The 23,203-nt window shown below is 45.9% G+C and overlaps 1 protein-coding gene across 2 annotated transcripts in view; it reads right to left on the bottom strand.

Moving 5' to 3' along the window:
- SNTG2 (syntrophin gamma 2) overlaps nucleotides 1–23,203 on the bottom strand; it is a 317,220-nt gene that overhangs the window by 60,073 nt on the left and 233,944 nt on the right. For both annotated transcript variants that reach the window (XM_074393375.1, XM_074393377.1), the window contains 2 exons: nucleotides 18,865–18,936; nucleotides 7,858–8,064 (listed from right to left, as the gene is read on the bottom strand). In XM_074393375.1, the coding sequence (XP_074249476.1) occupies nucleotides 7,858–8,064; nucleotides 18,865–18,936 (279 nt within the window). The remainder of the gene's footprint in view (nucleotides 1–7,857; nucleotides 8,065–18,864; nucleotides 18,937–23,203) is intronic.

Genomic DNA, 23,203 nt, shown 5'->3' with positions numbered 1-23,203 from the left:
ATCATCAGTCTTTTAAAATTTACTCATTCTAATATGTGTGCTGTGAGATTTCACTGTTTTAATTTGCACTTCCCTACATGCTAATGATTTTTGAGCATATTTTAACATACTTATTTCCCATCTATAAATCTTTTTTGCAGTGTTTATTCAAGCCTTTTACCAAGTTTATTTTAATTATTGAGCTTTGAGATATTTTTATACATTATAGATATAAATCCTTTATCAGTTATATGCCCTGCAAATATTTTCTCCCAATTTTCATATCTTCTCTTCATTTCCTTGGCAGTGTTTCTCAAATAATAGATGCTTTTAATTTCAACTCTAAATTATCAATTTTCTTTCATGGATTGTGCTTCTGGTTTTGTATCTGAGAAATATTTGCATAACCAGAGGTCCCAAAGACTTTACCCTGTTTATTCTACTAAAAGTTTTATAGTTTTGCACTTACATTTAGTTTATATTTATATATAATATTTATGTATATAATGAATCAAAGTTCTGTTTTTGTATATGGGCATCCAGTGAATCCAGCACAATTTGTTCAGAAGGCTCTCCCTTCTCCACTGAATTTCCTTTGCCCGTCTCCCATACACAGAAGCTCTTTTTGGCTGTGCTGTCTTGATGGTACAGTATGAGGGGTAAAGGCATTACGTAATCACAGAGCCACCTTGCTATGCTTAAAATTCTGTCACACATGATACGAAACCACCACTAACGCAGAATATTAACCTGTGTGTGAACGAGAGCAGTCTCTGGAGAGTCTTTATAAACACGCAGACAGTTTCACGAGATCACATTTCCAAAGCTTCCCTGGGTCTGTGTGTGCCACACAGATGTGCACCGTCGGCAGCACTGCGCAGCGGCTCTCCTGTTAGAGGAGCTGTCGTGCACTGAGCTCTGTGCATTTTCCTCTGCACAGTCCTGATGAGCATGCGCTGCCTGCCCGCCTCAGGACGGGAGCTCCCGGTGGCACAGCAGGCGGTCCTCCTTCCACACGGCTCCCGGGGTTGGCACATCCTTCCCTGGTCCTATCTTTCCCTCCTGCTCCGTTTCTGGACTCAGATTTGCTCTCTGGTCTCTGGAGCGACAGCTAGGTGCCCCTTGCAAGGATGGAACAGGTTAAGGCAGGAGCTGCTGTCCTGGAACCCCCCTCCTTTCTCTCGTACTGACACGGGGGTGTCTCTTCTGCCTCCTGGGCTGAGATAACCTGAGGCTTGAGAACAGCTTGGCTTCAAGAGAGACTTAAATTACATCTCTGCAAATGTGCCCGTTTTCCTCATGGGGACGTGTCTATCCAAGAGGAGCATTTTACCATTAACAAAGGAAAACAGGGTATTTGAGGGAAGCTGAGACCTGGGTCAGCCTCTCACTTGTCCATCGGATGGCCCCTGCATGTTGCCCGTGTGGAAGCAGGGCCAGTCTGTGTAAAGGAAAAATGCCCAGTGCGTGTCCCTGACACAAGGCAGGGAAAACCTGGACGCAACTCTGGTGTGCGGGCAACGGCCAGGGGTGAACGGTGCGCACGGGCTGAGGTCTGCTGGGTCTCTTCTGTGCCCGCCACTGAGCTCGGGGCAGCAAGGGAATCTTCACGGGCAATGGCTGCACTCCCTGTACGGGATGCTGGCCGCAGAGACTTACCCCATTTCTATTTTATGTGGGACCAGTGAAAATGGCCAAGTCAATTTAAAGCAAACGGCCCTATAGGCACATCGCCACTGGGATGGGGATGCCTCTGACCACACTGTGAGCCCACCCTAATACAGAGGAGTAATTAGGTCGCGTGCTGGAGGGAGGGTGAGGTGGACATGTCCTGGTTTTCTTTCCTAATTAATTCCCTTTCAATCCTAGCTATGTCATCAAATCGGTACCTAAAGGCATTAGAGGGCCTTCTTCATCGGACATGAGGACAATGATCTAAAAGACCGGCTGCCTTGCTGAGCCTCCAGTCTTGTTCTGAGCCTCAATTCTCCCCACTTAGGGCTAAAGTCTCAATACTCTAGTAGCTCTGGGTTTTCCTTTGGACACTCAACAATCCACAAGAAAATACATACTAGGCTTGCGTTCTTTCTTATCCTCTCAGAAAACAGGACAGGGAGGAAAACTTATCAAGTCACTAGAAGGTTCTGAGGCTGTTAGGTTTTGTCCAGCAATGAGTCCCTGGGAAAGTTCTAAACTGCTTTTCACCAGGGCTCCCAAGGCGGCTACTCACTGGCTTCCACAGGCCTCAGGCTGATGCGTGCCCCAGACAGCAAGCCTGGGAGTGGGGGTCCCTGATTCAAACCTGCAGCCAGGTGTGAGCACCCTGGCATCAGACCAGCCTTTCCTGTCCGAGTCTCTGTCGCGTGCCGGTCCATGTCTGGCAGGGACACTGAGTCGGGCATCTATGCATTTTCTTAATAAACACTGAAGGAACAGGACAAGCACCTGGGAGCTCTGTCGAAACGAAAACATGAAACTCTATTTGTGCCACTGGATCTATGATAAGCCATTTTACTAGTTTATGAGAACACAGCAAATCTCCATTTATTCAGGTCATCTTCTGCATCCTTCTGGAAGTTTCCTGTTGATTGCTTTTTGTTCAGGCACTGCAGGAGACACTGCTGTCTGCCAGTTCTGTACCTGTTCCCTGGGGTGTCCCCTCTGCACCCGCTCCCTGGGGTGTCCCCTCTACACCCGCTCCCTGGGGTGTCCCCTCTGCACCCGCTCCGTGGGGTGTCCCCTCTACACCCGCTCCCTGGGGTATCCCCTCTACACCCGCTCCCTGGGGTGTCCCCTCTACACCCGCTCCCTGGGGTATCCCCTCTACACCCGCTCCCTGGGGTATCCCCTCTACACCCGCTCCCTGGGGTGTCCCCTCTGCACCCGCTCCCTGGGGTGTCCCCTCTGCAACCGCTCCGTGGGGTGTCCCCTCTGCACCCGCTCCCTGGGGTGTCCCGTCTACACCCACTCCCTGCGGTATCCCCTCTACACCCACTCCCTGGGGTGTCCCCTCTACACCCGCTCTGTAGGGTGTCCCCTCTGCACCCACTCCCTGGGGTGTCCCCTCTACATCCGCTCCCTGGGGTGCCCCCTCTACACCCGCTCCGTGGGGTGTCTCTTCTACACTCACTCCCTGGGGTGTCCCCTCTACACCCACTCCCTGGGGTGTCCCCTCTGCACCTGCTCCGTGGAGTGTCCCCTCTACACTCGCTCCCTGGGGTGTCCCTTCTGTACCCGCTCCCTGGGGTGTCCCCTCTACACTTGCTCCCTCGGGTGTCCCCTCTACACCTGCCCCTTGGGGTGTCCCTTCTGCACCCGCTCCCTGGGGTGTCCCTTCTGCACCCGCTCCCTGGGGTGTCCCTTCTACACCCGCTCCCTGGGGTGTCCCCTCTGCACCTGCTCCCTGGGGTGCCCCCTCTACACCCGCTCCCTGGGGTGTCCCCTCTGCACCCGCTCCCTGGGGTGTCCCCTCTACATCCGCTCCCTGGGGTGTCCCCTCTGCACCCGCTCCGTGGGGTGTCCCCTCTACATCCGCTCCCTGGGGTGTCCCCTCTGCACCCGCTCCGTGGGGTGTCCCCTCTACATCCGCTCCCTGGGGTGTCCCCTCTACATCCGCTCCCTGGGGTGTCCCCTCTGCACCTGCCCCTTGGGGTGTCCCCTCTACATCCGCTCCCTGGGGTGTCCCCTCTGCACCCGCTCCCTGGGGTGTCCCTTCTGCACCCGCTCCCTGGGGTGTCCTTTCTACACCTGCTCCCTGGATGTCCTTTCTAATATAGAATTCTTTTTTAACCAGTAAAATGAACGGACCTCACATAGGTGCATACAAAAATGACTGTGAAGCAATGTCATGAGTTTACATCCAGAGCTGGTGAAGGGTGCAGGGCTTTTCTTTCAGAAATCCTTTTAGAGAAGGAATGAACAAGCTAATGAATACCAGACAATGGTTACAGTTAGTAAACAAAATCAACACTATACATGTGTAATTCTAGAGATTTAAAGTTATGAGTCGGGCTGGAATACAATCAGGAAATAGCAGAAAAACTAGCAAAACAGAGGTAGAAGGTGGAGAAAAGAAACCCAGCAGTGCGAGGGAACCAAGAACACGTTTCGAGAGTCCTAAACATGCCAGGGACCGTTCTAAGCACCTTCACACTATTTCGTTTCTGTCACATGTGAGGCAGAATGTTTCAGCAGAAAGAACACGACCCTCAAGACATCAATTCTTGAAATCTTGAGTAGATTCTGCCATTGTGCTTTAGTCTCTAGGTGACCATGGAAAAGTCACATGGCCCTTCTGAACTTTCATTTACCGTTTGTAAAATAAACAGAAAAGGAAGAACAGCTGCATCTTAGACGTATTATGTACACGCAATGTATCCAGCCTGGTATAGAGTATGCACAAAATGCAATATAATTTTTGTAAGTACTCCATGATGAGTTATAATCCTGAATTTACAGCATATGTAATGGAGTTGCAGAGAACTATTTTCTCTAATTCATGAGGAGGGAGTGGGTCCATCTGACTCATTTCAAAATGCTGTGTCCTTCCTCTCCAGGACACCATGGGCAAACCTGAGAGTATCAGGTCACTATGTGGGGTGGAGCCCAAGAGGGTGAGTTCCTAAAACAGGGGTCCTGAGTGAGGTGTGAACTGGGAATCTGACACCCTGTGAGGTCTGGCACGGCCTTCTCACCTTGCACAAGGTGGCATCCACCCCGAGCTTCTTTGGGGACATCCACTTTGCTTAGCTGTGAGGATCCAGCAGGTCAGTGGTGTGCAGCCTGGCACAGCCCAGCAGTTCCTTCCAACAGCTGTCATCACAGCCCTGCAGCCCCGCAGCCCCGCTCTACCCAGCCCTGCAAAGCATGGACAGACGCCCACGTCCACCTACAGTCTCTGCTGGTGTGCTGGCTTGTTAACACACTCACTGCCTCCATCCACTGTGCAAGGTCTTCATTATCTCAATCCTGGATTATTAAAAATGCTTCTCCAAAATTCACCTGGGCACACTGCTGCCTGCTTAGCCCGAATCTGAGACCTCTCATTCTGCCACATGGACCACTGGCCTAATTTTCCAACGCTCCCCGGGACTGCCTTCTCCCCCCCCCCACCTGTGCCAGATACCAGTGATTTTTAAAAGCCACTAACCACTTCCTCCAAGAAAGCTGTCCTGACTATTAAAGTTCCAGCCCCAGCTCTGACCCCACTCCCACCCTAACCCCCACCTTTTTTTGAGACAGGGTCTCACCCCACAGCCCAGGCTGGAGTGCAGTGGTGCCATCTTAGTTCACTGCAGCCTCGAACTCTTGGACTCCAGAGATCCTCTCCACTTGGCCTCCTGAGTAGCTGCGACAACAGGCATGAGCTACCACGCCTGACTAATATTTCACTATTAGTTTTTGCAGAGATGGGGCTTCTGTTTCTTGGGCTTGGTTGCCCAGGCTGGTCTCTAATTCCTAGGCTCAAGGGATCCTCTTGCCTTAGCCTCCCGAAGCGCTAGGATTACAGGCATGAACACCGTGCCCAGCCCTCACCCCTTTAGTGGAATCAGGACAGCTTGGAACATAAGGAAGGTCTACTTTTTAGGAATCCTAAATAAACATTTACCCTCGAGAATGCTGCAGACACTCATTTCACTGCATCTGGGTACTAGATGAAACTGCTAACCTTTCAGCCCCCCTCCAACACTGGAATTTTGTGATTGCTCTTATTCAGGATGTCTTCTCCCGTGACCTGTCACCTTCCCATAGAGGAGTCTGAAGGGCTACTGTGGCTCTGCTCAGCCAGGCACCGCCCTGGGCACAGGAGGTCATGGGGCAGGCCCTGTGCATGCACGCGCTTGGAGAATTCTCTGGACTTCTCCGGTTTTTACATTTAAAGCAAAATGATTACTGCTATCATCTAAAGAAAATGAGCGGAAAGTTCACCTCGTCCTAGAAACGCTCTTTCACTTTGCCTTGTAATGACCTGAACCTTCAGTACTGATGGTTTCTAAGTGGCCAAATGCCCCTGAGATGAGGGATCCTGTGTTTAGCAATTTTCCTCCCAGTATATAATGTTCTACCCCGGCTAATGAATCGGATGCCTCAGATACAAAGGTTATTAGAAGCATGAGGAATCAACCATAATTGCAATTTAGGATGACCAACTTGAGGGAAACATCACAGCGGCCTGGGGTAAATGAGAATAAGTGCCGGCCTCGGTTTCTGTGAACATCTGGGTGTGGCTTTCTTCTGCGGACTAGCAGATCTTGTGTGCGTTAGTTACAGGGAGGCTGTGAGCTCTGTCACGGCACGCCAAGGGGCCTCGAGACATCTTCACACCTTGAATGACAGATAAATAACACAGAATATTTTCACGTTCAAGGTGTGTGTATGTAATATGTATATAATAGTGTGTGTGCATATATGTCATATAGAAATGTATGCAGATTTAAATGAAGCAGCCGTATTTAGTTGCTAAGTGCAAACTCCTGGCATTCTCTGTGCGAGGCCAGGAGGGAGCCCAGGTCTCCAGCGTGAAGTCAGGGCGCCTCCACGATGCCCCGCTTCATTCATCTCCTGTCACTCTGCATTCCCGCAGTGCGCACCCCGCCAAGGATCGTCCCACGATTGAGGATACAGGTATTGATCGACTTACGACCTATGCAACTTACGACTGTTCGATTTTATGACTGCAATCACTAGCCATGACTGCTCCGCGTCTGGCAGCGCCAACGTTGCCCAGCTGGGCGTACGACAGTGCGGACCAGCTTCCGGCAGCACTACCATCTCCGCGTGCACCATCTCAACTGTTATCCCAGACTCGGTACAGCAATTTGTGTTTTGTGTCTTGGATATTTTTCATCAAACCCCTCCCAAGATGTCTACCAAGAGGAATTGCCAATAAAATGTTTCGTACATGTTTATATATTTTGATATGTTTTGCAATTGGGAAAATATTTCCTATGGTATTTTTTACACCTGTATTTTCTATTTTTGTATGCACCTGTATTTTGTAATTTTGTATGTTTTGCAAATATTAAACCAGTTGTACTGGTAATGCAGTGTTTTACTTAAACCCGACAAATGTGAAAATAATAAACAAAATGGTGTAGAGATGATACAAATGGCATAAAATGAACAATGAAAATTATGATATATAACAATAATGAAAGAAAATCATGATAAAATATGACTTAAGGATTTTTATAACATCATTTCAGAGTACTGTACATATAGCCTACTCAGCTTATGACCAAATCATGTTACGACCAGTCTGTCAGAACCAATCGTGGTCCTAAGTCAAGCACTAGCTGTAATGAGGATTATAATGCATTCTTCCCTATCCCTTCACATGATATACACTCAAATTTGTGAGTGATTTATTTGCTGTCATCAGGAAGAGAAAAGCAATTCAGACACACAAGCTATTTTATATTCTCCTTTGGACCAGTAAGTTTGAGAGGAAGAACCACTAAAGTGCCTTAAAATATCACAAGCATCCAGGTGACTACATGGTACATTATGCTCATTTGTGAGCGAGGCGTCCCGTCTCCCAGAGCATGGGCTCAGAGAGGGGTCATCATGCACCAGGAATTGGAGTGCCACATCAGTGCAGTCCCAGCCTGGGAAGCGATGTAGCCCGTTCCTCACGGTCAATGTAAACACAGATGCAAAACCCTCTCCTCCCTTCCCTTCCCTTCCACCACAGCTCATGTCATCTGCGGAGCACAGGACTCAGTGTGAACAATCACTTCAACACAGTGGCTCAGGGGAAAATTTCTCACCTTCTGAAGATTCCTCTTTCCCCCCAGTAAACTGCTATGTGTACCCCAATGCTTATGTCTCAGATCCCCAAGTAAGTGTAGGTGAGAAGAGGGTGAGTTGTTCACTTACTCCAGTTCTCTGAACTTCCATGAACATGGCTCTTTGGAAGGACTTCTCCCACACGGCCAGCTCGCTGCCAAGTTCCACGCTGAAAACGTGGTTCTTCCCATGGCCGGCCACGACGCTGAAGCAATAGGGCCTCTGGTCCTCAAAGTCGAAATCTTGAAGACCCAGATACAAGTTTGCTTGCAACCAGCAGTCACCTGTGAGCCAGAACTGAAAAAGAGAGCACGGATTGGAAACGTGTGGGGCTGGAAGGTCAATCCCAGGCTGCAGGCGTGGTGTGGGGGAAGGCGGCGTTTGCGTGACCTGGCAAATGGTCTCCTGGGTGCAGATGAGGACACAGGTTCAGGAGCGATGAGCCCTCCTCGGGCACAGCAGGTGCAGAAACGGCACACACATAGCGGCAAGTAAATTACGTCAAACGCCCAATTCTCTGTAAGTGCCTTTTCCTTAAAATACCGGTCACCACACTCTTTTCTGTGTTACTGTGAAGATAAAGATGAGGCTGGGTGTGGTGGCTCACGCCCGTAACCCCAGCACTTTGGGACACTGAGGTGGGTGGATTGCTTGAGCCCAGGAATCTGAGACCAGCCTGGTCAACATGGCAAGCCCTTGTCTTTACAAAAATAAATGAATAAATAAAATACAACAAATTAACCAGGTGTGGCGCACACGCCTGTAGTTCCAACTCTTTGGGAGACTGAGGTAGGAGGACTGCTTGGGCCCAGGAGGTGGAGGTCACAGTGAGCCAAGATCACGTCACTGCACTCCCGCCTGGGTGACAGAGGGAGACCTTGTTTTAGGGAAAAAAAAAAAAAAAAAAAAGATAAAGATGAAAGTCTTGAGACATTGATGCTTGTGTTTATCATAAAACCAAAAACGAAACACCAGCACCACTCGAACTAATGGTGTCCTCTGACCCTCCCAGACTCTGTAGAGTTACTGGCTCTTCCTCTCCTATGGGTTCCACGTCCTGACATAAGGGACCCAGTGCCCAGAATGCCTCTGAAGCACGATGAGGCCCTGGCCACCCAGGAGCGCATTCCGCTAACCTGGCAAAGGGAGTCATACTCTCAAGGCACACAAAGGACTCTTATTCCATTTCTGGTTAATTATTTAACTCAGAGATGTAAGTTACCTACAGCATGTCTATTAATCCCAGATTTACTCCGTGACCACCAAGGTGACTCGGATGCTGCCAGCCTGTGCTACACAGAGCAACCTGCAGTGCTCCCCACTTCTTTCCACATCTGCAAGGTTACACCCCACTTCAGGATTCACTTTCTCAAGGGCAGGAGAGAAAGTCTGGGGGTCCCAGTTGTCACAATTACCAGGTCAACAGCATGGAGGTGCGTGGTGAACATGCACTCAGTACCTGGCTGACGCCACCTGTCTCTGTCTGTCTCTGTCTCTGTCTCTGTCTGTATCTCTCTGTCTCTTTCTCTGTTTCAATCTCTTTGCATTTTACGTCTGTTTCCTGTCTCTGTCTCTGTCTCTGTCTCTCTCTGTTTCAATCTCTTTGCATTTTACGTCTGTTTCTCTGTCTCTGTCTCTCTTTCTCTGTCCCATTTCAGTTCTCAGGTCACCCATTCATTTCCTGGTCCCACAGACCCACCCCCTACTCCAGACACCCTCCTGGGACACTGGGCCCCAACATCAATTTCGCTGACCAGTCTCTCCACAGCGAAGGGAAATGAGGGGAGACTCCTGGGCTGGGGCTTCCAGTGTCCTGAATGAGAATGTGATGTTCACTCACAGCCCTGCATACGGCAGCAGAAAGGAAGGGGAGCCGCCCACCTGCTGGGTCTTCCCATCATGATTCTGAGGGGTCTCTACTTATGCCGACCAGCCAACCTGGACATTCCTCGCTCACATTTACGCTCAAGGTCCAGTCCCAAAACCCACACGAACTCAGAAGCTGGCCAAATTTATTTGAAATATGCTGACATATGCACTCCAGGCACAGGTTTGAGGTAAAGCATTGACTGAGGTACCTCGGGTGGCCTCCTGGCCTCTCCGGGGGTTGCCCTGACTCTCCTGACCTCTCAGACAGCTCTGCAGGATGCCCCTGGTCACAGAGAGCACTGCACATTCACCCCTGTGCATCATCCAGACACCAAATGTCTGTGGTGTGTGCACGTGTGGATATGTGCGTGTGTGTGTGCACATGAGAATGTGTGTATGTGCACATGGAAATGTGTGTGCCCATGAATGTGTATGTGAACGTGTGTACACGTGAATGGGTGTGTACAGGTGGAAATGTGTGTGTACATGAATGTGTGTGTACGTGAATGTGTGTGCATGTGAATGGGTGTGCACGTGAATGGGTGTGCACGTGAATGTGTATATGAATGGGTGTGCACATGAATGTGTGTGCACATGAACCTGTGTGTATGTGAATATGTGTGCACGTGAATGGGTGTGTACAGGTGGAAAAGTGTGTGTGCATGAATGTGTGTGTACGTGAATGTGTGTGCATGTGAACGTGTGTGCACATGAATGGGTGTGCATGTGAATGTGTATGCACGTGAATGGGCGTGCATGTGAATGGGTGTGCATGTGAATGTGTGTTTACGTGAATGGGTGTGCACGTGAATGTGTATGTATGTGAATGGGTGTGGGGTGCATACATTGCTAACCCTAAGCGAGCCTTGAGTCCAGAAACTGCGCTTCAAGTCTGGAGGCCTCTGGACCCTCTCCCTCAGCTGGGATACATGGAACTTACAGGGTTACACGTCACAAACCAAAACAACATATTTACCACTGCCGTTGTGGTGCACAGTATCTCTTTATTCACTGAACTTAAATGTCAAAACTGACAAAAACTTTCGGACGAAATTTATGTGGGCAACGCACATCCCCCTGTTGAATGGCTCATTACAGCTGGGCCTTGAACAACCCAGGGGTTGGGGACACCAACCCTCACACAGCTGAAGATCCACATATAACTTCTGACTCCCCTAAAACATCACTACTAGTAGTCTCTTGTTGCTCAGAAGCTCTACTAATAACGCAGTCAATTGACAGACATTCTGTACGTTATACGTATAATACACCACATTCTTAGAATAAAATAACTGCAGCCAGGCATGGTGGCTTACACCTGTCATCACAACTGATTGGGAGGCTGAGGTGGGGGCCTCGCTTGAACCCAGGAGTTTGAGACCAGCCTGGATGACACAGCAAGGTCCTATCTCTAAATAAATCAATGAATTAAGCAAGGAAGCTACAGAACAGAGAATGCTATTGAGAAAGCCACAGGGTAGAGAAGGTATACTCATGACACGGCACTGCATTTGTTTACACGGTGAGTTTACACCGTCTGTTGATAAGATGAAGGGTCTGAGATGCTGGCAGCCGCATCTGCAGACCTCCTTCCGTGATGTACAGAAGGGGTTCAGCTTTCTTGGTGCTGCTGTGATGTTCCTGCCTCCCAGGAGCACTGGCAAATCCCCCATGGTACTTAGCGTGGGTCCCGGGGTCTTACTCAAGTTTATGTTGCTGGACTCATCACCATGGAGGGGAGGTATGCAGCACCAGAGAGCTCACCTGTTACCATGGTCTGCAGTTTACTGGAGAGAGAACCTGCTTCCACGGGATGATTAACACATTTCACTCAGAACCCCAACACTTGAGCTCACTGCAACAGCAGCAAGAGGTGGCTACAAAAATTATCATCACAGGATGCTACGTGCTGCTGTGACCCATGGGCAGAGTGATTTACTGCTGCGTCTTCACCTCTGTCTACATTTCTCTCCACTGCAGATGGTGCCAAATAGACTTAGTTATATCTGACAGGAGTGAATGATAAAATAGACTAGTATCTACATGTTATATGAATTCATGACATCTCTTTTTCTGAATATTTTGATATTTCTAAGCTATGCAGCTTGTCTTAGAGGCTTTTAAAATCATTAAATTATTTTCAAAGCTTTTCCTGCATACTCATGCAGAACAACTGGCATACAAGTGAACCCATGCAGCTCAGCCCTGCGGTCCAAGGGCCAACGGTGTTTTCTTTCTGATCACTTGCTATATTGGGGCAGCTGTGCATTACAACAGAAGAAAGCCACATTTTAGAATCAGACAGACAAGATCTGAGGCCTTTCTTTGCCCAGTATGAGCTATTTGACTTTGAGCAATTCACTTCTCTCAGTCTCCATGTTTGAACTATCAAACGGAATCACGACAAAAATGCTGGCCTGACTTCACATGACGGAACAGCTGGCATGCAGTCCTCACGTACTGGATTCACGTTAGTTCATTACCTGTTGTCATTAAAAATGTCATCCTAAGGCAATGCTGGGCCCTGCCATACACGCAGATTTGATGTCTGCTTTGCAGCTCCCTGGCCCTGGCAAGGTCAGCTATGGCAATACCCAGACAGCACTTCCAGCCGCCCCCACTACAGAAGAAAGCCCACCCCACCTAGGACTGCAAGACATCACCTTATGTTCCCTTTCCAGAAAACACAAACAAAAAAGGGCTGTATTTTAAAATTACATATTTTTTCTATTAATATTTATTAGGAAATAATTATAGCAATAATAAAGGGAATTTAAAAGAGATTTCTTACTACTGTTTTACCTGATTTTTAAAAATATGTCAATAATTATTAATATGACCTTAATAATTGACATTAATAGGACAATAATTAATAATATTCTCTTTCATGCAATGTGAATTTGTACATAAAATTGTATACATTTTTAATATAATATTTAAAATATGTTGTAAGATTTTAAATATTTTTAATGGTATTTTGATGATTCTTCAAATATCATTAATTTAAGGAATGTCCTTAGACTTTGCTGAAGTTGCTTATCAGTTTCAGGAGATTTTGGGCTGAGATGATGGGGTCTTCTAGATATACAATCATATCATCTGCAAATAGAGACAATTTGATTTCCTCCTTTCCTATTTGAATACCCTTTATTTCTTTTTCTTGCCTGATTGCTCTGGCTAGAACTTCCAGTACTATATTGAATAGGAGTGGTGAGAGAGGGCATCTTTGTCTAGTGCCAGATTTCAAAGGGAATGCTTCCAGTTTTTGCCCATTTGGTATGATATTGGCAGTTGGTTTGTTGTAAATAGCTTTTATTATTTTGAGATACGTTCCATCAATACCTAGTTTATTGAGGGTTTTTAGCATAAAGGGCTGTGGAATTTTGTCAAAGGCCTTCTCTGCATCAATTGAGATAATCATGTGGTTTTTGTCTTTGGTTCTGTTTATGTGGTGGATTACATTTACAGACTTGCGTATGTTGAACCAGCCTTGTGTCACTGGGATGAAGCCTGCTTGATCATGGTATGTGCAAAAACCACAAGCATTCCTATACACCAATAACAGACCTAAAGAGAGCCAAATCAAGAACGAACTGCCATTCACAATTGCTACGAAGAGAATAAAATACCTAGGAATACAACTAGCAAGGAACATAAAGGACCTCTTCAAGGAGAACTACAAGCCACTGCTCAATGAAATAAGAGAGGACACAAACAGACAGAGAAACATTCCATGTTCATGGTTAGGAAGAATCAATATCGTGAAAATGGCCATACTGCCCAAAGTAATTTACAGATTCAACGCTATTCCCATCAAGCTACCAATGACCTTCACAGAACTGGGGAAAAAAAAAAAAAAACCAGCTTAAACTTCATATGGAACCAAAAGAGAGCCCACATAGCCAAGTCAATTCTAAGCAAAAAGAACAAAGCAGGAGGCATCACACTACCGGACTTCAAACTATACTACAAGGCTATAGTAATCAAAACAGCATGGTACTGGTACCAAAACAGAGATATAGACCAATGGAACAGAACAGAGGCCTTGGAGGAAACACAACATATCTACAACCATCTGATCTTTGACAAACCTGAAAAAAACAAGCAATGGGGAAAGGAATTCCTGTTTAATAAATGGTGTTGGGAAAACTGGCTAGCCATGTGCATAAAGCAGAAACAGGACCCCTTCCTGACACCTTACACCAAAATTAACTCCAGATGGATTAAAGACTTAAACATAAGACCTAATACCATAAAAACCCTAGAAGTAAATCTAGGCAATACCATTCAGGACATAGGCATAGGCAAGGACTTCATGACCAAAACGCCAAAAGCATTGGCAACAAAAGCCAAAATAGACAAATGGGACCTAATCAAACTCCACAGCTTCTGCACGGCAAAAAAAAAAAAAAAAAAAAAAAAACCAATCATTAGAGTGAATTGGCAACCAACAGAAAGGGAAAAAATTTTTGCAGTTTACCCATCTGACAAGGGGCTGATATCTAGAATTTACAAAGATCTAAAGCAGATCTACAAGAAAAAAAACAAACAAGCCCATTCAAAAGTGGGCAAAGGATATGAACAGACACTTTACAAAAGAAGACATACAGGAGGCCAACAAATATATGAAAAAATGCTCATCATCACTGGTCATCAGAGAAATGCAAATCAAAACCACATTGAGATACCATCTTACACCAGTTAGAATGGCGATCATTAAAAAATCTGGAAACAACAGATGCTGGAGAGGATGTGGAGAAATAGGAACACTTTTACACTGTTGGTGGGAGTGTAAATTAATTCAACCATTGTGGAAGACAGTGTGGCGATTCCTCAAGGACCTAAAAATAGAAATCCCATTTGACCCAGCAATCCCATTACTGGGTATATATCCAAAGGATTATAAATCATTCTACTACAAGGACATGTGCACACAAATGTTCATTGCAGCACTGTTTACAACAGCAAGGACCTGGAACCAACTCAAATGCCCATCAATGATAGACTGGACAAGGAAAATGTGGTACATATACACCATGGAATATTACGCAGCCATCAAAAATGATGAGTTCGTGTCTTTTGCAGGGACATGGATGAACCTGAAACCATCATTCTCAGCAAACTGACACAAGAGCAGAAAATCAAACACCAAATATTCTCACTCATAGGTGGGTGTCGAACAATGAGAACACATGGACACAGGGAGGGGAGCACTACACACTGGGGTCTGTTGGGGGGAAATGGGGGATGGGGAGGTGGGGAGGTGGGGAGAGATAGCATGGGGAGAAATGCCAGATATAGGTGAGGGGGAGGAAGGCAGCAAATCACACTGCCATGTGTGTACCTATGCAACAATCTTGCATTTTCTTCACATGTACCCCAAAACCTAAAATGCAATAAAAAAAAATAAAAAATAAATTTAAAAAAAAAGAATGTCCTTAAACATTTCATGCATATAGCTCTTTGATTCCTCTGAACTTACTTAGGGTCAATTCTGAGGAGTAAGACTGCTGGATCAAGCGACGGAGTTTTCCCACTGTTCAGCCTCACAAAGAATGTATAGTAAGTTCCACGTAAGTAAAATTAATGCTTCCTATGCAGCTCATTTCCCCAGGTGTTTCCGCAGCTCCTTTGAAAACACTGGCTCGGCCCCTGTGCACTTCAGGGTGTGGAAGTGCCTGGAAAGCAGAGCACTGGAGCTCAAGGTCAGCAGCTTGCTGTCAAGTCAGTGAGTGTCTGGCCAGGCCTTCAGGCCACCTCATCTGGACTCAGCCTTGGTCCGGCTTCTTCCTGTCTCTGGGACCTTGAACTCCATATCCTTAGAGCATTTGCTTTAGAAAAAGCATTATTGTATGCTCTTTCTCTGCCACTTGAGACCTAAATCTTTCTAGAAGTGTCTTGCTGGCTGTACAAGCCAGGACTGTCTTTCTCAAGGCGCTGGGAGCCGGCCCTTCAAAATGTGGTGACTGGGAAGATGGCACCATCTCCTGTCCCCATGGAAGGCTGGGGCGCAGCCTTGGTGGGTGCCTGGCTCTAAGCTGTGAAACCACCTCCTGTCATGAAGATGGGAGAAGCTCTCTGTTTCTTTTCAGGAGGCCAATTAACAGACACTGATGGCCCCAATCTCCTTCCCAGCCCAACTTGCAGAAACCCTTTCATCCTCTATTTCAGTGGAGCTGAGTTTAATCTCTCTCTCCTGTCATAACATACTTGAATAAGGTCTTCTTGTCTTCTTCACCTTTAACTCTGGTATAGTGTTGTCCTGACATGGCTTTAAGAAAATAATTTAGGAATTCTTCCTCTCAGTGTTGTAATTATCCAAACAGGACTATGCCGGAGATGCCTGAAGAACATGTTCGAGAACTCTAAGTATCCACCCGCGACAGACTCCCAGAACACCAGCACTTGTAGCACGTGGAATAAGCAGGATTCATGCTGAGCTTGGAAGCCGACTGAGTCTGGGCCCATCCCTGCCTCTGCTTGGCTTCTGGAAGGTCCTCGTGCTCTTGCTGCTTCTGAATTCTCAGCACAAAACAGAATTCTCCTGAGGTGTGGAGAGACTTAACTCAGGGACACAGCTCCGTGCTCAGCGAGGTTCCGAGGGAAGTAGCCAATAAAGACAGCTCTCATTACCAAGATCCTCCACCAAACGTGAACACAGGGACCTCTCCTGAGAACCTTAATGGCGTATCTTCAGGCTGAGAGGACCCACCGTGCACGTCACACCGGACGCTCCGGGGCATCCAGGGGGCTTTTCTGCCATGCTGCCCTGACGCTGTTGATGATTGCGCTCACGACCGCAATCAAGGCTGATGGATTCAATTTTCTCATCTATTTTATGATGAGTGTTTAAATATACAGCACACAATTTTAAGAGTTGGGGAAAGTAATATTTAGAGAGGAGAAAGTATCAGAGAAAAAACAAAATCACCACTTCAGAATTTGATTTCAGGTCTAAATATTAATGACTATACTTTGAGATGTTAATTATGGATATTTAAAGAATCTATATGAAAAAGTGCTAGTTGTTATGATACTCACATGTCTATTTACATTTTTGAAAATGAATTGAATGTATTTACTTTTAAATTTATGTATGCTAAATGATAAACATCAGCAATTAAACGTGTATAAAATTAGGCAACACAATTTTGGAAGATCACTATTTTAAGACTTCCAAATAGGACACTTAACTCACAGAATTTAATCTTTTTGAAAAATATTGAATGTTATAGATTTATTATTATTATTTACTCCATTTTTAGTTCAATACCTTTGCCATAGCCATTCTACTGGCTAATTGCATGATTTCATAAACACGTCACAGAATATTTACTGATTAAAATATTTTTTTACAGTCTTCCTGGGAAAATGAGGTGGCTCTATAGCTTACCAATGAACCACACGTATAAGACACAACAATCTCTCAAAGACACCCCAGTGCTTAAAGAACGTCTCAGGCGCGCGGAAGGAGAATCCTCTGAAACAAGAGGGGAGGAAGCAAAGACGTGCTGAGGAGGAGCCCACACGAAGGAAGGAAGAGGCCGAGCATCCTTCTCCGAATTCCTCTGTGGAACTGTGATGAATGTCAGGGTGCGCATATCACCTAATACCTAGAGGCTGAAGTTAACACAATGCTTCCTTTTCACCATTCTGAAAAGAACGCACTCCTGCTACAGATAATTTAGAAAACAGAGTAATTTTCAAAATGAAAGCAACAGCAGCTAGAAGAGCCATCACTGAGAGAAAACCACAGTTAATATTTTATTCCATTTTCCTCCATTTTTAAATGAATATGCCTAGCAAAGAAATATTCACTTTCTGATCAATGACTTTATTTTTATTATTGCTTATTACAACCTGTAATTAGGAGCCTTAATTAAAATACATCCAGCCTTTTCCTTCATCTCCTTCATTACCGTATTCAACAAGAATAGAAACAATGCAGAAAAGTGTTGCCCAAATAAATGTTTCAAAGATGGGAAATAAATGTGTCATTTGAAAATACTGTTATGGGAATGTATTTCCCTTGCATGTGTTTCCATTAAAGGCCATCAGATATCCCTGAATTAAATTTCAAATAAAGCAACTACAGACAGAATTATTTTTGAGGATATTTTCAATTCAAGGAAACAAACCAAACGTTGAAAGACTAATCTTTATTCACAACGTCTAACTTTTGACTGATAACTCTTTATGGTCAAATTCTCAGACTAAAAAGTGTGTATTTTTAAACTTTCACTTAATAGACCCTTTGTCTTTGTTTTGTGTGCCAGCATGGAAAAGACACAGGTGGTTTGTTTACGTGATGCACTGAGTCACACACATGCCAGGACACGGTGACGCCAGGACACGGTGATGCCAGGACACGGTGGCACCCAGACACAGTGGTGCCAGGACATGGTGGCACCTGGACAGGGTGGCACCAGGACAAAGTGGCACCTGGACACGGTGATGCCAGGACACGGTGACGCCAGGACACAGTGACGCCAGGACACAGTGGCACCAGGACAAGGTGGCACCTGGACACGGTGATGCCAGGACACAGTGACGCCAGGACACAGTGGCACCAGGACACAGTGGCGCCAGGACATGGTGATGCCAGGACATGGTGGCACCCAGACACAGTGGCACCTGGACACGGTGATGGCCAGGACATGGTGGTGCCAGGACATGGTGGCACCCAGACATGGTGAGTGAGCATGTCGTTGCCTTGCTGTGGAGATCCCTCTGGGGTCACGTGGGCTGGGGCCATGTGGCACCTCCAAGCTCTGGGCAGCACCACCAGTAAGGGGTATGCCCTGGAGGGAGGCCCAGTCCCTACCTACCCTAGGAACTATGACCAGGAAACTGGCCAGACCCCGGGGAAAATCTGTATCTGGTTTGTTGGAAACAATTTCAATACTAGCAGCTGCAGCAGCAACAAAAATTAACATTCCTGGAATAAATTACTGTCAGTCGACATCCTAAAACACATTTCTCTCAAAACACACACAAACACCATATACCACAGACACCCCCACCATCCTTTCACCTGCCTTAGTGAACAACAGGATGGCAGCTAGAATCCAGGTACGGGGCGGACGGGGGCTGGGGCCAGGTCGTCACATTATTTTACTATTTCAGATTTTACGATTTCAATGTACCATGCGAAACCAACAATTCTCTCATCCTGCAAGCCCAAGGGGTATCTTATTTGTACGTATCTATAGCGCGAAAGACACTCACCTTGTGAACTTTAAATAGCACCTCACAGAGGTTATAGGTCCTTTCTGCTCGTACCCAGTCGAATGTGCTCACCTGCAAGAAACAGAAAATGTACCATGAAAAGCAGCAGGCTACTTTCAGCTGAAAAATGTGAAAATTTACAATAGTGTCACTGCACATGTCTCCACCTCAATTAAATCCTAAGCCCCATGAGCGTAATGGGTAGCACTGAGCTCTAGTCCTGCTGCTGTGAGTTCTGATGAGTCACCACATCCTCATCTCTGTCACTCTGTGGCAAATGTAATAGATCCATTATCGACAGGAGAATGTCTATTTCCTTCCATCGTATCTTAGATAGATTACATAGATATCTGTGATACCTTATCTATCTCACACAATTGGGCTCACCTTAGAAAATCATGTTGGATTCCTTTCAGGTAAATTAGGGATTAATTTTAGGTAACATTTAATGCATGTGAAAGTGAATTTTGCTGGAGTATAAAAATAGACACAAAATACCACGTAGGTGGTCTTTTACTTTTTAGAAGTAAACTAGTTCTATTTTAGAAACAAATGAAAAACTCACTAACCAATTAAATACATTTTTCACTGATCTGACCTGTTGTAGTTCACAATTATTTTAACAATAATAATGACCAAAATAATCTCTTTTGAATGATGCCGTACATTTATAATTCAAGCTCATATATATAATCTCTAAGTTAAAATATTTCATGCAGAAAAATCTAAAATATTCAGTGTAACAAATTTGATGTTTTCTATTGCTGATTCTGTGCTTACTCCTCCAGCCAGTAAAAATAATCAAAAGTGTACTAAACTGTGTCCTTGAAATATTTAAATTATCTTGTCTGTAATTAATTGGTGACCTTTCGGTAATCCTCAAACCAAACAAAATTCTGAAGACATTTTTAAAGTCATCACAACTGAAACGTGAAAAGTCACACACATAGTTTTCCACTTAATATTTAATTGCCCGAGAGTCAACTCATTGCTATTGCGATTTAAGCAATAAAATGGTAAGTAAAGGGAATAATTTGAAAGTGAGAATGACCCATTAGAATACTAACTTTAAGGTTACTTTTGGATCTAGTATTCAAGCGAAAGAATTACATCTTGAATTTGCTAGAGAGAGTTTCAGGTGCTTATTTGAGAGTTAAAAACCCAAAGACTCCAGCACCCTTTCTCTGGAGAGCCGGGAAGCCATACTGATGGAGGCCTGAAGTAAAGCATCACCCTGAATTCTGCAGACCTGCCCATTGATTCCTAAACACTGCACCTGCCTCTGCTTCTCCACTCCTCCCGTCCCCACCATGGTCAGTGCTTTATGGATCTAGCTAAAGTCAGAGCTCAGGTGCTCATTTGATTACTGGAAAATACATAATGATGGATCTACCATTTTCAACTTCCTAGTTACGACAATGCTGCTTATTTGGAAGCTATCACTATAAAGGCAAAAAGAAACCCACTAAACACCCTATTCAGAGACATCTACCCACTAAACACCCTATTCAGAGACACCTTCCACTAAACACTCTATTCAGAGAAACCTTTCCACTAAACACCCTATTAAGAGACACCTTCCCATTACACACCCTATTCAGAGACACCTACCCACTAAACACCCTATTCAGAGTCATCTACACACTAAACACCCTGAGAGACACCTTCCCACTAAACACCCTATTGAGAGACACTTACCCACTAAACACACTATTCAGAGACAGCTAACCATTAAACACCCTATTGAGAGACATCTACCCAGTAAACACGCTGTTCAGAGAGACCTACCCACTAAACACCCTATTCAGAGACACCTTCCCACTAAACATGCTATTCAGATACACTTTCCCATTAAACAACCTATTGAGAGACATTTACCCACTAAATATGCTACTCAGAGACATCTACCCACTAGAAACCCTATTCAGAGACACCTTCCACTAAACACCCTATTCAGAGACACCTTCCACTAAACACCCTATTCAAAGACACCTTCCACTAAACACCCTATTCAGAGACACCTTCCACTAAACACCCTATTCAGAGACACCTTCTCATTAAACAACCTATTGAGAGACACCTACCCACTAAACACGCTATCCAGAGACACCTTCCCACTAAACACCCTATTCAGAGACACCTTCCCACTAGACACCCTATTCAGAGACACCTTCCCATTAAACACCCTATTCAGAGACACCTTCCCACTAAACACCCTATTCAGAGACACCTTTCTACTAAACACCCTAGTCAGAGACTTCTTCCTTTTAACAGTTCCTTGTTGCTATAAATATGCCTTATACATATTCATGGTTTTATACTTTTCAAAATATAATTTGTAATGGCATTATCCCATGCCATTGAATGTTATTCAAAAATACAGCTATTACTACTGCTGAGAGTTTCTGTGTGGAGCTTTGGTTTTCGTAAGCTTTATCTTGTGATGGGTATCACAGACTGCGTTATGTTTTCACCACTGTCATGGTGCTGTGATCACCGCATTACGTCACACTGAATGCTTCCTAGTCTGTTATCAGTACGTGGCACAACAGCACGGGCTGGAGTCCTGATCTAAGAACAGGCTTGGAGGAGGCTGTGCTCTTTGCGTCTGCAGAAGGCAGGTCCAGTCTCTTCCACCTTCCGCTGTATCTGTCATGTTTACTCAGCCCCTTTCTGCTGGTCCCTGTGGCGTCTGCTGGTTTTGCTGTAGCCCCGCCTTCCTTCTGCTCTCTTCTTCCTCCTGCCAGTGGCCGTGTCTCCCCCTGGGGATCCCTTCTCTGATCCCGGAGCTATGACTGTGCCCCCAGCCCAGGGAGGCGAGGTGCAGTCAGTCTGCACACACTTCAGGCCAGAATGCTCACTGTCTTCACCACCATGACTGATTCAGAGAAGAGAATGTGCCTTGATTGGAGACACAGGTCAGAAGGTGCTCAGCCTTCGGATGGAACCACTTCCACTGTGGACTTGAAGAAAACGCTGCCACCCTGAGAGCTGTGGGAAGCCCCCTTGAGCCACGTGGACTTGATGAGTGTGGCTGTATCCACACTGGCTCCCGGCTGTGACAATGCACCACAGACTGCAGGTGCTAGGAATGGGGAAATGGAGGGTGGTAATGGGCACAGGCTACTCCCCACCTTCCACTCAATTTCCCGTTAATCGAAAATCATCCAAAACACAAGTCTGTTTATTAAAAATGAAAAAAGAATCAGGTCTTTCTCTTCATTGTTCTTTCCCTGTTTACCTGAATCTCATGGCTTCTTAAGGGCTCAGCTGGGCCCCAGCTCCAAGGCCTTTCCTGACAGTCTCTGCAGGTCTCCCACTCACCTCCCAAGTCCCTGCGGTCCTGCTGTGCGCTCCCACTGCTGACACGCAGCCACGGTGCCTTCATGTTAGCAATCCTTTCTGCACCACATCATGACACTTCCATCATCGATGGACTGCGTGTGTGTGCACACGTGTGTACAGTCATGCACATCACACTTTTGTCAACAATGGACTGTGTGTACATGTGTGTGTGCGCGGTGTGTGTACAGTCATGCACCACCTCACACTTGCATCATCAATGGACTATGTGCATGTGTGTGTGTGCACGCAGGTGTGTGTACAGTCATGCACCACATCTGACACTTTCGTCAACAATGGACCGCATAGGCCACAGTGACCCCGTAGGTTCTAATGGAGCAGAGACAGAAACCCATCGATGGAACTTGGTACTGGCCTTGCAGATCGACTACAGGAGGAGACTCACCATCAGTAACGAGGCTGGAACATTTGGTTTTCTATGTGAAAATGTATATAAATAGAAACATACAGGTCATCTAGGTTTCTGTAAGTATACCCTATGATGTTTGCACGATGACGAAATTGCCCAACTACACATTTTCCGGAATATATACCTGTCCTGAAGCGATGTGTGGCTATACATACGCATGTGTATTAATATAGTTACATATATACTACAGCCTTTTACACACACACACACACACACACACACAAGATTAACGTGAAGCTGAAAACTGGAGGTGTGCGCAGTCCCTGACGCAGTGGCCACACTGAAACCCTGAAGTGCTGACCTGAGGCCGGCATTCCTGGTATGTTTGTGCCATGCCTGAGTGTGGCCAGGCGTCACTTGCCAATGCAGATTACTGCGCCCCATCTGAGCAGTTCAGATTTAGCAAGTCTGGAGTGAGGCTCAGAGATCCTGACTTTTTATTTTCAAGAAATTTACTGTTGATGGATCAATCGTGACTCCCACAAGTGCGCATGGCCAGCCAGCCTCGGCATCTCTGGGTCCCTGTTAGTGAGGTCAAGTCTCACATCTGCACCAGACCTGCCGTAT

This window comes from Saimiri boliviensis, chromosome 1 (assembly GCF_048565385.1).
Source record: "Saimiri boliviensis isolate mSaiBol1 chromosome 1, mSaiBol1.pri, whole genome shotgun sequence".
NCBI classification, from domain to species: domain Eukaryota; kingdom Metazoa; phylum Chordata; class Mammalia; order Primates; family Cebidae; genus Saimiri; species Saimiri boliviensis.
Note: the sequence above shows the minus strand (reverse complement) of the source record. Positions and strands in the feature narration are given on the sequence as shown.